The sequence below is a fragment of the Medicago truncatula genome, chromosome 2 (genome assembly GCF_003473485.1).
Source record: "Medicago truncatula cultivar Jemalong A17 chromosome 2, MtrunA17r5.0-ANR, whole genome shotgun sequence".
Lineage (NCBI taxonomy): Eukaryota > Viridiplantae > Streptophyta > Magnoliopsida > Fabales > Fabaceae > Medicago > Medicago truncatula.
In genome coordinates, this window is record NC_053043.1 from 19,371,871 (window position 1) to 19,388,462 (window position 16,592).

The 16,592-nt window shown below is 32.8% G+C and overlaps 1 protein-coding gene across 1 annotated transcript; it reads right to left on the reverse strand.

Moving 5' to 3' along the window:
• Positions 1-6,188: 6,188 nt before the first annotated feature.
• LOC25486579 (probable flavin-containing monooxygenase 1) lies at positions 6,189-11,371 on the reverse strand. Its single transcript, XM_013608172.3, has 5 exons — positions 10,743-11,371; positions 9,702-9,942; positions 7,918-8,096; positions 7,068-7,417; positions 6,189-6,682 (listed from the first exon to the last, which is right to left on the reverse strand). Exons 1-5 carry the CDS (start codon positions 11,199-11,201, stop codon positions 6,340-6,342), a joined length of 1,572 nt encoding a protein of 523 aa, XP_013463626.2. The 5' UTR covers positions 11,202-11,371; the 3' UTR covers positions 6,189-6,339.
• Positions 11,372-16,592: the final 5,221 nt, after the last annotated feature.

Below are 16,592 nucleotides of genomic sequence, written 5' to 3' on the forward strand. Positions count from 1 at the left end.
ATATATAGCCGGAGAGGTGATGATATACGGTTATAGTTGAAGAATAAATTAGACGAGGGTAAAAGAAAATGAAAGAATAAGTTCCTTGGCACACTCACAAAATGGTAATTTTACCTCTCAATTAATCTATAATTAATTTTTTTTTTACTGAATCAAGAGTGATGAAGACATCAAGGAGCCGCTGGACATCCCGACAAGGTCAACACTCTCAGGAAACTTCAATCCTCTGCCACTCACTCATATATTAAATATATAGAAAAAAGGAAAAATATATGTACAAGAGGGCAGTGGCGGAGCCAGGAATATTGTAAAGCCCGGACAAAAAAAAATTTGCAACACATTTATAGGGCATACATAAGAAATTGCAAGCAAATAATAAAAAATGTAAAGAAATTGCCCAATTTATAGGGGTTTATATAAGAAATTCATAGGAATTTACACAAGAAATTGCAAAAAATTTGGCCCATAGCCCAGGCGAGTGTCCGGGGTCGCCGGGCCTTAGAACCGCCCCTGCAAGAGGGGGCGCGAAACCAAACTCCCTAAAAAGAAAAGCGGCAAGAAAAAGAAAACTACGGAAAGCGAAAAATAGATAACCCAAAATGGTCCCTACAAAAATCCTCCCTAACAAAAACGGGCATAAAGTCCCACCAAACAGTGTCTAAAAAAGAGGGACCGAGTCTCACAGAGGTAGTGATTTTCTATACCTCTGATGTTCCAATATAGCATCTTCATTTAGATGGTAACGGACCCCTGGAGCGGGTTTGGTAAACTTTGTTATTTTAAAAAGTTCATTCAATATTTTTATTTTATGTTTAGTTGATAAGGAGTTGAATCATCTGTAAGTTATAGTTTCAACTCCCCACTCTACTAGCATGGGGATTGATTTGTAAGTACTCTAATAATGCTTGTTGAACTTTGAAGGCTAACATTGATAACCCCATTTCTCAACTCACCTAAACTTGTAACAAAATAATGTTCTGACTTTATTTATGCCTAAAATGTGTGTTTGTAGTTTGTGCCCATGGAAAATTTGCTAAAATAAAAATTATGAGCCTTGCTCAAAATGAATGTAATATAGGGAAAAAATCATGACCCATATTTACATTCTAATTGGTCTCTGCAGATGTTCACTCTTCATACTTTTTTGTAACTTGGTTTCGCACCCGTACGCGGGTTTGCTGAGTTGCACCTATGATTAATTAATTTTTGTTAAGATAGATAAGAGTTGATCTATTTAAACTATTTTTATAACGATGTATTCTTCATTGGGTTATTTCTGGGTCAGGTCTACTGTCCCTTAGTCTGTATATCTCTTTGTTTTTTATTTAATATATTTCTATTTTGCCTATAAAAAAATATTTGCATGCATTCCACGAGGAGTTATTTTTCTATCAAGATAGAAATAAAAATGCCATGCAAGGACGGCAAGTAGCTTCATGTGAGTGGAAAGGTCCCAATTATTTGTGTACTTTGCGTGTTTGTGTAACATCACCATATCATGCGAATGGATGGTCCCATTGGTGAGATTTTTTTTTTCCTAACCCTCTCACCAAAATAAATAATATGTCTGCCCCTAGTTCAAAAGTATTGATACATATGCCCTTGTTCACAAATCAAATGGCGAACATGCCATTTTTTTTTATGCTCTCTCTTTCAAATGGCGAACATGCCATTTTTTCTCTCTCTTTGAAATGGCAAACACCATAATTTTTTTCTTTTTGTTTTTTTTTTTATCTTCACTACTATAAATACATCATTCCCCCTACAATAAAAGGTTCAAAGTAGTCCACGACAAGAGTTATTGACCCCCGCATGAAGGTCCAAAGCATTGCCACGATCTAGCCATGCAGAGATTAAAGAAAGATCGTCTAAACAATACTTGCATCTAGCTTGACTAAAATGAATGTTGTGAAAAAAACACCGAAAAAATGTGGACTGTGTCGAAAGACCGATCATATTCGCAAGAATTGTCTTACTGTTAATCATCGGTAGTTAATTAATTTCCTTCGTAATATATTTTATTTTGAATTATCTTAATAATAAAATATTATTATCATTTAACTCGTCTATTTATTTTGTTAACATGACTGATAGGGGAAGGGTGCATTTATAGTAGTGAAGCAAAAAAAGACGCAAAAAAAAAAACTTAAGCCATTTATAAAAAAAATGTAAAACACCCAAAAAAATAAAATAAAGAAATGGCATGCTCGCCATGTTAAATACAAAACATGAAAAGAAAAAAAAAGGCATGTTCGCAATTTAAAAAAGAAAATTTTAAACTTCTTAACATATGTAAATTTGTACATGATAGAAAAATCCAATTATAAAATGCATACTCGCCTGAAAAAAAATGTCATGTTCGCCAAATCAAATGAAGAATAAGGGCATATGCATCAATAATTTTTAATAGGGGGCAGACATATCATTTTTTTTGGTGAGAGGGTCAAGAAAAAAAAATTCCCATTGGTTGCATCAGAAAGTGAAGAGATGTCCTTGAATGAAGTAATTAAAGGAGATCTCATGTAAAAAAAAGTTATTTAATGAATGAATAAGGAAATTCTTGAAAGGCTAAAATATGGTTTTAGTCCCTGCAAATATGTCTCGTTTTGGTTTTAGTCCCTGGTAAAAAAAAATTTTGTTTTTGATCCCTGCAAAATTTTTTGTTTTTGAAAATAGTCCCTGACCCCACTTTTGTGATGATTTGCATACGTGGCACATTATAACTGAACCAATTTTGTAGTTTTTGGTCCCTGCAAAATATTTTGTTTTTAAAAAAGGTCCTTGCAAAATTTTGTGTTTTTGAAAATAGTCCCTAACCCTTTAGGAACTATTTTCAAAAACAAAAAATTTTGCAGGGACCAAAAACAATTTTTTTTTTACCAGGGACTAAAACCAAAACGAGGCATATTTGCAGGGACTAAAACCATATTTTAGCCTTCACGAAATTGTAGTCGTTGATTAAAATAAACCATATTTTTTAATTGACAAATATATTTTAGAAATTTTAAAAAATTAGTCCATATGTGGCATGCTAACTAGACATGTCACATTGTATATTGATATCACATCAATGTAAGTTTACTATTAAATAATTATTTATAAAATTTAGCTATTTTAAGGATAAATTACTATCAGAGAATACGTGGAACACGCAATATGGATTCGTACCTCTTATCAAATTTTCTTCATACCCAAGAACCATTGGCCTGACTTCCAATCCTGACCATCTGCGTTAGAGGTCGAAATCTCTTTTCAATCGTAGTAATTTTGATATATTTAACTATTTTTAACGAGGACTAAATAAATACGAGTCATGCTAACAAATTCCATTAAGACACTCATTAAAGATTAAAAAAGAGAATAATTAATAAAATTTATATGAAAAAGTCAATTTTTAACATATAAATGCTCTTTGAACACTTTTGATCATTTTTCAATAAATAAACTAAAACCAAGCAACTAATTTCAAGTAACAAATGACGAATTATTAAAAAAAAAAACTAAGGATAATTTTGACCTCTTTGAATTGGAAGGTGACACAAAATAAATAAACAAAATACTAGGTAACGAAGAAAAAAAAATCATACATTGAGTTCATCAGCATCAACATATATAAAAAGGTGTAGTTTTCCCGCCACTACAATTTGGACACAGTGGGAGGAGAAGAAAGATGTTGTGGGTAGACAAGTATCGTCCCAAAACCCTAGACAATGTTTTGGTTCACAGCGATATTGTTCTTAATCTCGAAAAATTGGTAATTTTTCTCACACATTCAATCTCATTAATTACTTTTAAGATTTTTTTTATGTCTTTATCTTTTTAAATGAAAAAAATGGAGAAGAGGATCTTAACTCATTTCTTAACTCACCTAAACTTGTAACAAAAAAAAGTTTTGACTTTATGTAAGCATGCTGGCAAGTAGCTTCATGCCGTTCACATCAAACCTTACACACCCTCTTTCTCACTTCCATTTCTCAGTTTTATTTCTTCGCCTCTCTCTGTCTCAATTCAAATTTTCAGACAATCACGCCGTCGCCTCCACTCCCAACATCTCATGTAGTGCCGTATCCTCCCCTCTCAATGTTTTGTCACAATCGTTGCGCTCAAATTCGTCGTCCTAACCGTCTCTGTTGCTGTTTCTGTTGAATGTGAGTTTTATCTCGAATTTGTTCTTGAATTTCTAGTTTGAGGGTAAGCATTTAGGGTTTATATGTTAATCTCTTTTGAAATTTTTTCTTCATATTTCATGAGTCATACATTGGCAGGAGATGGTAATTTAATTTAAATTTCCGAGTAAATTTATGTGTCTGAGATAGTAATTTAATTTAAGTTTTTGGATAAATTTCTGCATGATTAAGTTATGGATTAAGATATGGGTTACTAGGTTGAAAGGGAATTAGTTTGTGATTTAAGATATGGGTTATTTGTTTTGTTAGAGAGTAATTCAATTTGAGTTTTTGGGTAAATTTCTATTTGATTTAAGTTTTGGTATACACATTGCATGATTATTTTGGATTATAAAAGGGTAAAGGGTAACTCGATGTACTAAAGCTCCCGCATACGCAGGGTCCAGGAAGGGGTTCCACCATTTTTTGTGCATTGTACGCAACTTTACCATGTTTATTTTGGATTATATAGAGATTTTATTTACAAAAATTTATTTGGCTACGTTCTCAAATGCAAATTGTTATCGAACTATTTAAAGTTGAATCAGTCTAAAATTATGAAACATGTAGCATCTTTAATAGGGTAAATATTTCAAAAATAAGTTTTGATGTGCATACTATGATTCATCACATGTGTGACCACGATTATTGACCATGGGGTTGTTCAAATATGTTATTCTTGAAATGGTGAAGTGTATAAGGGATGTCTTGGAAATGAAAATTTGTTTATATAATGAAAATTTGTTGACTCCACATAGAAATGAAATCAGTACATGATGGATGTTGTAACCTAGATCATTTCGAAATCTATAATCCGCAGAAGAAAAAAAAACATTCAAATATAACATATGAACAAAGAGTATTTAAAAAAGTAAAAAAAAAAAAAAAAAAATAGAGCGCGCGAGTAAACCATACAGTGAAAAAAATAATAGTCTATTTTGAGCCCAAAGGTTTAACCATGTGGTCATATGTTTGGAAATGACAATCCTGAATTGTTGTCACAAGGCAATTGAAATTTTGAGCATACTCCTCTACCCCTTTCAGAAGAAGTGATGCCCCATCTTCCATCATTCCACAAAGCAACGTCCAATTAAATTCAGGTTCGAAAATCCAAAGGCTGCATTATGAATACTTTTTCAAGTGTAGCTAGCTTAATTTCTGTCATTAGCTTCTAGAAATAAAATTGGAATTAGGTCTTTTAAACATTCAACCAAAAGGCTCCAGGATTATTAGTTATGAAATTCTAAATAATATCAAAAACATATTAAAGTACATAAATTTGTCTTGCATTCATGTTAGCAAATTGTTGTTGACACATATCATAAGGCTGAGACACACAAGTAAAATACGTTTTTACCCCATCGGCAGTAAACTGCCGAGCAATTCAAAAAGCGGCTGCAGTTAACTGCTAAGGAAAACCTCAGACAATTTTTGCAACCTCAGACATGTTTCACTTGACAGTAGCTGCCATTTTTTCGGTGTGACAAAATTTTCACAAGTATTTCTCGGTACCTAACTACCGAGCTTTTCCTCGGCAGTAAACTACCGAAGTTTACTTCGGTAGTAAAGTACCGAGGATTCCCATGATAGGGTTCTACGTAACTGACGTAGAAACCCATAACAAAACCAAAAAATAAACCGATTAAAATGCTCAATACCTGTTTTTTTACGTCAAATGTGTGTTGATACCTCCTATGCTTGATACTTGAATGATTTTGGAGCAAGATTTGATGAAAAAAAATTATTGGATTTAGGATTTGGATGGAAGTGGTATGGAAGTTGATGATGAAATAGTGTGTAGTGGGAACAAGTGACTGTTTCATCCGATGAAACATATTTCTCGGCAGTTAACTACCGAGGTTTTCCTCGGCAGGTAACTGCAACTGGATTTTGAATTTCTCGGCAGTTAACTGCCGAGGGGGCAAAAACGTATTTTACTTGTGTGTCTCAGCCTTATGATATGTCTGAACAACAATTTTTTTCATGTTAACATAATTCGGTGAAAAATTGAGGGGTAAGAAATTTTTTATGAAAATCTAGGCCTTCAATTATTATTCTTAAAGAACAACAAACACACTACTTAGTTATCCACATACTTTTATTTTCATACGCAAAATCGTAATATTAAATGCAAGAATATAATAGCATAGTCGTTATGCACCAAATAGTAATCTCAATCTTTCTTCTTATAGTCACCAGCAGTGTAAGGAGTAAATGCCTCTTTGATGAAGTTCTTCTTCCTCCAAGTATGCCAACCCAAATCTTCACATATTTCATCATTATGATTGATACCAAATGTTGTGATGCAATTCCTTTTGTAAAACCTTGTAGACTTTTTCATTGTTTCCATGTCCTTAATTGTTTGTGAAAGCATCTTCTCAGCACTAGGAAGCTTAAATTTGTTATCAATTAGACCAGCCAGCCACATGGAACGTATCTCAGATGTGTAAAGATTTGAAACACTCTCAACGTAACCCACAAAGGCCATGTTTGGAATCGATGGATGAACTGTTCCCCTGTAAAAAGTACATCAAAATTTGACTTTTCATTCTCAACTATGCTTAGAAAGGAGTGTAGATTCTCTGTAGTCACTGGTCACCGATTAAAACCAATCATGTAGTGAGGGAGATCATGATCATCCATTGAGATCGGATAGTCAAATCATCAGACGATCACGATCTCCCTGATGACATGATTGCCTGTAGATAATGACAAATCATGTAGTGAGGGAGATCATGACCCTCCATTGAGATCGGATAGTCAAACTCAGATCATCAGAGGATCACGATCTCCCTGCTGACATGATTGCTTGTAGATAATGACAACAGGCAATCTGTGTTCGCTTTAGAATATTATGGAAGTATTAATTACTTTATTTCAATAATCCAAAATTGTGTTTACCTGTACAATGGCATGATACCAGTAGGGTATTCCAACAAGCTAGAAAAAGGCTCTGGCAAAATGGTTTTGAGCTTCTTTTTCCCATCATAACCAGTTGCAAGAAGAACAACATCAGCATCAATTTTAGTGTTGTCATCAAATTCAATTCCTCCATTCCAAAAACACCACTTTGATGCTCTTTTGAAGATTATTTTACCTTTATCAGCCTCATTGAAAAAACTTTCTGGTGTTATAGCTATTTGACAAGATGCAAAATCTTCCTCAAAAGGGTGTTCTGGTTTCAACCCATACTTCTCTAATGGAAGTTTCCATAGCAAGTAGGACTCTATGAACTTTGAAATCACAAGCCTCTGTTAAAAGTCATCAATTCAAAAAAAATAATATTCAATTACTTTTCTAATTACTAAAAGAAAAAAATTAACTATAAATAATTTTTTTTTTTTAAATGTCAAAAGAAACTTTTGTAGCAGAATTTTATAGCCAAACATAAAGACAATAATTAACAAAAGATATGTCACAATTTTTTTTAACCCTAGTAGTTTCGATCGAAGATCCCATCAGACGGCTCAAAGTATTGCTAGTGATTAACCTTTTGAGTTCACTTTACAACTAATCATCGAGTCAGAAGCAATACATATATTTAGGTTTGTTTTTCTCTCGCGTGTCTCAATTGTCTTTCAAATGAATGACTCCTAAGTTTTAACATAGAATCATCTTTTATACATCACTATTTTACTCGTGACTAAATTTACTTGTGTTATTAAGTTGACTTTTTCTATCCTTAAAAAAAAAAAAAAAAAAAGAGTAAAAGCATACATTTAACAAATAATTCAATTAATTAAGAGCATACCATTGGAGATAATAGGAGGCATAAAAGGCTTTTAAGTAAACCCTGATTTGGTGTATGGTGGAGGAACTGTGCAGATCTTGTTGCATAGAACATGAAAAATGGTATTCCCCACATCCTATAATGTGGAAGTGTCCAATGCAAACTCCTTATGACCATTGTGCATGGTTGCCCTTCTGGTCCTTCATTACAAGTTTGAAGCAACATTGTCATTATGATGTTTTGATATTTAAAAACGCAAATGTTTAAACTCACATGCTAAATTATAAAGAAAAACATAAAAAGGCAAAATTGCTAATAAAAAAGTTAAGTCAAAGATTTATGTTTTGTCTTGACTAAATTAGTTTTGTTAATAATTAGTAACGTCAATCTTATCAATTAGAAATAATGGACCTGAAAAGACATTACCAAAATACCTAATACCACCTGAAAGGCATACAGTTACAGTTACACGTGATGATTATTAAGTTAAGAGAAAGATAATCTAAAATAAAGGATAAATCCATCAAAACAGTAAAGCCACTCTTGCTCCTTGATCAACTAGCAAAATGGGTATGGGTGGTGATTAAAAAAAATATTTTTAGCTAAATATTTTTTTTTTGCTAGTGGCCGGAGTTTGAATCCCGACTTTGGATATATTATGCATTGTTCATACCAACTGAGTTAAGTTCACGAGAACATTTTAGTTGAATCTTTTTTTGGTTATGACCGAGGTTTGAACTCCGAACCTTGCATATTTTATACATTGTCCATACTAACTGAGTTAAGCTCACCGTGACATTTTAGCTGAATTTAGTACGGCTCAGTGCAGCTCTTGTAATATTTCAATTAAAAAATATTTGATATTTTGTTTAACGTAGAGATATTATTGTCCTTCTTATTTTTTTAATTAGTTTAGTGGCGACAATTTCACGCAAGTAAATGAATAATTTAAGGTTCGAACTTCCGCCCTATGATATCGCACTGATCTTGCCAAATAGGTTATATTCACAAGGATTCATTCCTATCTTTCTTTTGACGAAATTTTAATTTTCTTGTCTTAACTTAGGTAAACAAGTTCTAGTAGTAAGTAGGTAAATTTATTTCTACTAGATAAATTTATTTTGGTGTTAATTAACCTTCTGGTTTTTATCAGAAAAGGATCTTAGTAATCCGAAGTTTGACTGTTAATAAAGTAAAGTTAGGATAAGAAATATTTACATCAGAAATCAAAGTCGGATGTCCTAAACCATTCTTCTCAGGTAGAGTTCAATAATCACTTAAGTTAAAATTTGATTGATAGTTGGTTTAGTAAATAATTTAAAACAAAGAATTTAGAAATATTAGTTATATTGAGGTTGAGTGTTAAGATATGTTATATATGCATTATGATTTTTCTTTTCATGTATAATTTTTTTTTTCAAGTAGTTTAGTGGCTAGATCTCGCATAATTTAATTATGGAAAAGTGGAGTTTTTGAGATTTGAACCCTGGTCCCTGCATATAATATGCAACAGAAGAATGCTAGAGACACTCTCTTTTAAGCACTCTCTCTAACACTCATTTTCTTATTGGATGAAATTAATATGTATGTTCCACCACTTTAAGTGGAATCCATTTTTAAAGTGTTAGACCCACCTTGATTTAAACCAATGAGAAAGTAAGTGTTGGAAAAAGTGTCTCTAACATTCTTCTATGCAATATCTCTAACAACCGAGTTAAGTTCATGGAATGAGTTGATGAGTTGTTAACATAAGTTTTACTACAACCGCAATTTAGAACAAGTTACGTCTTAAAGCAAATTGTTACCTTGGTTTGCCTGTGCACACTCCATGGCTAGATCAATAGCTGATTTTTTGTAACCCACAACGACAACCTTCTTTCCCTTAACAAGGTCATTAGTAGCTTCTTTATCAAGTTTACAATAATCAATGGTATGCAAAACCTTACCCTTAAACACCTCAGGTCCCTTGTTGCATGGAAATGTTGGCATCAATGGTATGTCTCCATATTTTCCAGTGCAAACAACAACAAACTCGAAGTGGTACCGCTGAAAATTCAAGTAGACAAAGCAAAATAAATAGTCTTTTATTTAGTAAAAAAATAGTTTTCTCAGCTAATATATTAATACTAAAAAACAACAAAACTAACTTAAGTCTATGTATGCTGTTGTTAACCTTGATATAGATGAGATATTCATATGTCAGATAAAATCATCTTATGAGGGTCTCAGAAACTAATGTGAGTACCCATACCAGATAAATTCGAATTGTTGTTCACTACGTTGTGGGAGTCTAGTCCATTCTGTTAGACTCGATTTTCCTTAGAATTCACTTGTCCATTTCTTATCCATCTACAACACCTCATAAATAATTTTTTTGTCCCTATAAAAGTAACTTAATATATATTTTCTTCTTTTAATTTGTTACCAATTTTTACACATGCATGTCTTATGTTTTTCTCACTAATAAAAATAACCAATAACATTTGACATTTTATATTAGAAATCGTGGTTGGGCCTAACACAACCCCACAAAACCGGCTTGTGAGGTGAGGATTGTCCCCACTTATAAACAAACTGTCAGGCCAACTCCTAACCGATGGGGGACTCTTAACATTTTAAATGTAAAAAAATTATCAAATTTTAACTCGGTTGCACCATGATTCTTTATGTTGTCATTGTCGCAATGAAGTGTAGCAAAGTTAGTTTTAAGTGTTTAATTGCGGTCACGTCAAGGACATGAAATGTCAAATATTTTGATGTCGTAACCCAGATTGCTATTGCAAACTTAATCTTTTTCAAAAAGCTTGTTTAGTATCGTAAGTGATAAGTTTGAAGTGAATAAAGACCTGAATTGCGTCTGATTCATTAGTTTGAACAGAAAGCTCCCATACTGGACGACCAGGAAGTGGATTTCCATGGTCATTGGGTAGACGTCCGAAATCAAAACCTTCTTTGTCCCGAACAAACTTCATTTCCACCACTTTGGTGTTGAACATAACATACTTGAATAAATCAAAATGAACAACATAAGTATGCAAGTATTCCAAAATCTCAGCATGAGAAGGGTAATCAATACTCTCTCTTTTAGGCCAAGGAAAATCACTAAATTCATAATTCCATGTTTGTGATTGAAGTTTAGTACACCTATAGGAACAATGTCTCCAAACACCACCAATGGAGTTAGTGGCTTCAAAAACAATAGGGTTGTAGTGTGATAGTTGTTTTGCTACGGCTAAACCACTCACTCCAGCACCTATGATGCCAATTCTAGACACTATAATTGGTAAGTTGCCTTGAGTGGCCATAGGGCTGTAGTGAACAAATTGGACTCTATTATTTGGTTGTTTTGCAAAATGGTTTTTGTGTGGGGAGTGAAAGGGTGTCCTTGTCGCTATATATAGAGAAGAGAAATTATATCACCATGCATATTTTAACATATTCCTTTTCATTATTGGGATTTGGGGTGGGTTGCCTAATTAAGCGGCCATGTGTTTTTGTGTGTGGGAAATGAAAGTATATCCGACAGGATCACAGTCACTATAGGTGGAATTGTAGAAAATCGTATAGATCACATTCTTTAAGATGTATCATTGATCTGACATATTTTGATTATGTTTTTTTGTTAATATACAAAGATAAATAATACTATCAAATAAGATGTTGGATTCGTCTCGATTAATATTTTTTAAATATTTAATTTTCATAATTTTTTATAATAGATAATTAAAGATATTAAAGATAAAAAATATACATTGATATATGTGACAGAGTCAAGTATATCACTTAATATGGGACGGAAGGATTAACGTCTTTCTCATCGATGAAATTGATACAAGTCTCGCATGAAGGGATGTGATATATATAAATTTCACATGATAAAAAAAAGACAATATTGGAAATTTCAAATAAAGAATTTAATCGAGTGTTCTTAGCATTTAGGATTGACCACATTTAGATAAAATTAAATGTTAATGTGAAACAACAAATACAAATGGTATTTTATGTATACCACGTAATTTAAAACATATTACATCGTCGATTTTTTGTTCAAAAATATGATGGAATGACCAAAACTGATATATAATAAAATAGGGGACAAATTCACAAAATGGTGAAAACAAATAGACCAAAATTACAATTAAATCTACTATTTAATATTACAATTTAAAATAAGAAAAACTAAAACGTAAAAATATAAAGTGACCTTGAGTAAAATATAATACAATTTAATATTACACTTTAAAATAAAAAAATAACACTAAAAGAAGACAAAAAAAATCGTAGGTTCTCCCTCTTCAATAAGTCGACCTTAGTTTTCTCTTTCTAGGTTCTCTCTTCCATTTTCTTCCTTAAGGGGGTGATCATGGGTCATTTAGGTGCATGAGGAATGCTAGCAACACTCTCTTTTCAACACTCTCTCCAACACTCACTTTCTAATTAGTTTAAATCATGGTGGGTCTCATACTTTGGAAATAGGTTTCACTTAAAGTGGTGGGTCATACATTGGTTTTATCCAATAAGAGAATGAGTGTTCAAGAGAGTGTTGAAAAGAGAGTGTCTCTAGCATTCATCTTAGGTGCATTAAATTAAAAACTTAAAAGACATATTTGAAACTTAAAAAACTTAAGAGTGTGTGTTTGGATGAGGTAATTGGAAAATTTTAAAAAAATTAAAATTTTAGGCAATTTAAATGTTTTGATTAAATTACTTTCATTTCTCAATACTTTTGTTTGGATGGAGTAATAAAAAAATTTCATTGTCATATTTTTTACCACTCTTATAAATTTTATTTTTTTTGGACCAAATTTGAAAATTGAAATTAGGGATCAATTTTTAAATTTCAAATAATTTTTGAAAAAAAAATATAGGGATCAATTTTCAATTTTTTGAAAATGTATTGGAGTCAAATTTAAATTTTTGAAAATCTGAGGACCAAAATGAAAATTTGAAAAATTAAAAGGCTTAAATGCACTTTTGGCCCCCTATGTTTGTCTTCGTAGCAATTTTGGCCCCCTACCAAAAAAAATGCAGTTTTGACCCCCTAATATTACCATGTTTAGCAAAATATGCATTTTTGGAAAATTCTCAAAACTGCTCATGAAGGTACATCTAAAGTGAAAAGTTCACGACTTCAACTTCTTACTACCAAGTTTGAGAATCTAAAAATGAAGGAGGGTGAGAACATACATGATTATTATATGAATGTTGTTGGTCTATATGGACAATATTCTAAAAAAAAGTGTTTAATCTTGAAGAATGTATGAAGAATGAGTTTTTGAGACCTAGAGAGAATAGATGCAAATGATACAATGAATTTGGCGTTATGAGATCAAGAGAATATATAGTGAGGAGTGAAAAGGCATAGTTTTCGCACAAAAAGAATACAGTGAATCGATTCACTAAATAAATGAATCGATTCAGACAGTAGGAAAATAACCCAACAAGGCATGAGGAATGAGATGATTCAGTGTGTGAGTCGTTTCAAGTGAACCCATAAAAAGGATGAATCGATTCATATACTTTTATGAATCGATTCAGTGTATGTCAGAGACTTTTGTGAGACGATTCAAACAGAAAAAGAATCGATTCATCATAAGTCATGAATCGATTCCGGGTTTTGGTGAATGGATTCAATACCTAAGGATGAATTAAGACACATTTGTACATGAGACCTATAGACTACTAGGTGCTTTAACATGCTAACCATAAGACATGCATCAAAAGATAAACTAAGCTAAGAAACATAATCAAAAACATATAAAGTAAATAGTGTAAGCTTCAAATGTCCTTGACATTGCTAACTCTTTTGACTCACTTGGGGAAAAATTATCTGATGAAAAACTAGTAAGGAAAATTCTCAGATCTCTTCCTAAGAGATTTGATAAGAAGGTAATTTCAATTGAAGAAGCTCAAGACATTTCCAGCATGAAGGTTGATGAACTCATAGGATCTCTTCAGAATTTTGATTTACTTGTTGATAAAAGGACTGATAAGAAACGCAAAGGCATTGCTTTTGTTTCAAATGTTGATGCTGAAGAGTCACAAGGAGATCTTGAGGATGATCAAAGCTTGTCAGAGGCTATTGTGTTACTTGGAAGACAGTTTAATAAGATTCTGAAACAATAAAGAGAAACCAAAAGGTATAGGCTTTAATTATAAACCACTAAACAAGAAAGAACAAAAAATAAATTTTGCCTATGCTTTAGAAGATTATGGAATGGTAAGCAAGCAAAAACCAGACAAAGATATAAAATTTGTAGTTGCTGAAGGAACTGATGATCTCACTATAAGTAGACAAATGTTGCAACATCCAGTGGAACATCCAAGTTCTAAAAGCAAAGCGATATATCGCCCTTGGGTATGCCATTATTGCGGTAGAAATGGATACATAAGGTCGTACTGTTTCAAGTTGTATGGATATCCCAATCATTTTCAGCATAGAATACATGAACCTAAAGTGGTTAATGTCGAGAAGAGTGGAAACCCAAACTGGATAATGTTGGGTTAATTTCTCACACATCTCTAAGAGCTTCATCTAGAGAAGACTAGTACTTTGACAGTTGATACTCTAGGCATATGACTGAAGTAAACATATTCCTTGAAGATATGAGATCTTACAAAAGCAGCCATGTGACCTTTGGACATGGAGCTAAAGGAAAAAATTTAGGTATTGGAAACTTGAGCAATGATAAATTTCCAAAGCTAGACAATGTCCTATTAATAAAAGGGTTATCCTCCAACTTGATTAGCATAATCCAGCTGTGTAATCAAGGGATGGAAGTGAACTTCAACAAATCTGAATGTTTGGTAACTGATGAGAAAGGAGAAATACTAATGAGAGGTATTAGATTTAAGGAAAATTGTTAAATGTGGGTACCACAAGAAGAAGGTCAGATTGGTCAGCCAACTAGAATGTTGCATGCGAAGTTGGAACATCATATGCTAAAGGAGTATGATGTTGAACAAGATGTTGAACTATGTTTTGTGACAACTTGAATGCTTTCAACACTTTCAAGAACCACATTCAACATAGTAGGACCAAGCATATTGATCACTCCATCCATTAGGAATTTTGTTGAGGAAAACATAGTGACTATTGAACATGGTGTTATGAAGGAACAATTGACAGATGTAACACCCTATTTCATTATTTATTTATTTGATTGAGTTTAGAGTCTATCAGTTTTAACTCGTCACGGCGAGTACCTTGGTCGCCATGACGAGTAGTCCATATGTTGAACTCGCCATGGCGAGTAGATTGGCTCGCCTCGCGAGTTGTTCAGTGGCAGTCTTCCCTGTTTTGTGTTCTTGCGTCTGTTTCGCACGTTTCTGTTTTGAGTTGGCCTTTAGTGTAAATATAAAAATTATTGATAATTGTGTTATCTTTCCAGTAGCTTTGGTTTGACATGAAAACCTTTTGTGGAAAATTTATTATGTTTTTACGAAGATGTATGATGAATTGTGGTTGTTGAATATAATGCCTATATGATGTATTCCCTATTAATGAATTGTAAGACTATGAAGTTGTTGTTGCTGCTATTGTTGTTGTTGATGTTGTTGTTGTTGTAGCATTGGTAGTGTCAATGCATAATCATTTTAAACGAAAAGGGCTTGATGCTCTGTCAGTTCTAAGTGAAGAGGGCTTGATGCTCTGTTAATTTTAAGCGAAGGGGGTTGTAGCCTGTCAAGTCGAATTATGACATTAATGAAGAGAGCTTGATGCTCTGATGATACCACATGCATATTGTAGTTGTTGAGTTGTCATGGTTTTTGCATTGTTGAGTTGTCATGGATTTTGCATCGTTGAGTTGTTGTTGTTGTTACATTGTTGAGCAAAATTAATTGATGATTTGTAGTTGGAATTATGTGAAGTATTGTTGATGATGAATTATTGTTGTTTCATGTTGTTAAATTCTTTTATAGAATTATTGCTTATTATTATTGAATGTGAAATATCACCCCTTCTGTTTGAATGTTGCCTCTACGTGGGTAACGTGCAGATAACCAGGAATAACCGCTGATGTGAGTTGATTCCTCGTGTCGTCTTAGGAGTCCCTCTGATACGTAGCGGGATGAGGACTTTGATGTTTATTGCAATTGTTACGTATTTTTCCTTATGAATTTATTGTTGGATTTTAATGACGTTGTTTATGTTGAGGCCTTAGTGCAAATTTTGTTGAAAGAATAATTATTTTCCGCTGCGATGTTGTTGAAAATTATTGGAAGCAGATGATTTAAATAAATTGTGGATTTTAACTCTATTTGTGTTAAATATTATTTTGGAAGAACAAAATGTGACATCCTGTTTGTGATGAACTCTGATCTATTATATTTTATATTATTTATATGTTGGGAAAATGGGGTGTTACAGCAGATATTTTTATCATAGCCTTGGACACTAAGCAATTCGAAAAATTAAGGGGCAAATTAGGGATTTGCCTACATGAGAAGTTATAGGAGTTAATGTTTGTAAGGCGTGCAGATTTTTTTCTTACATCTCTCCACCCATTGGTGCGCTAATGTTTGTATATTGGCTTCATTATTGCTAAAAAAAATATTCATACTTGATGTTGGATATGATGTTCCAACATGTTAGCACGGTTCAGTGTGCCCTGCTTATGTGCCATGATTTACACGCGCTTTATCTATTTAAGGAATCCACGCATTATTACTTGTTGGCCAAGACACGTGCTTTT

Excerpts from the sequence above, each read along its gene's own strand:
- LOC25486579 (XM_013608172.3), bottom strand. The coding sequence starts at position 11,201 with ATGGCCACTCAAGGCAACTTACCAATTATAGTGTCTAGAATTGGCATC. Across the intron at positions 7,418-7,917 it reads GCCTCCTATTATCTCCAATG|AGGCTTGTGATTTCAAAGTT; the intron begins GTATGCTCTTAA and ends GACTTTTAACAG. Across the intron at positions 6,683-7,067 it reads GGTATCATGCCATTGTACAG|GGGAACAGTTCATCCATCGA; the intron begins GTAAACACAATT and ends TACTTTTTACAG.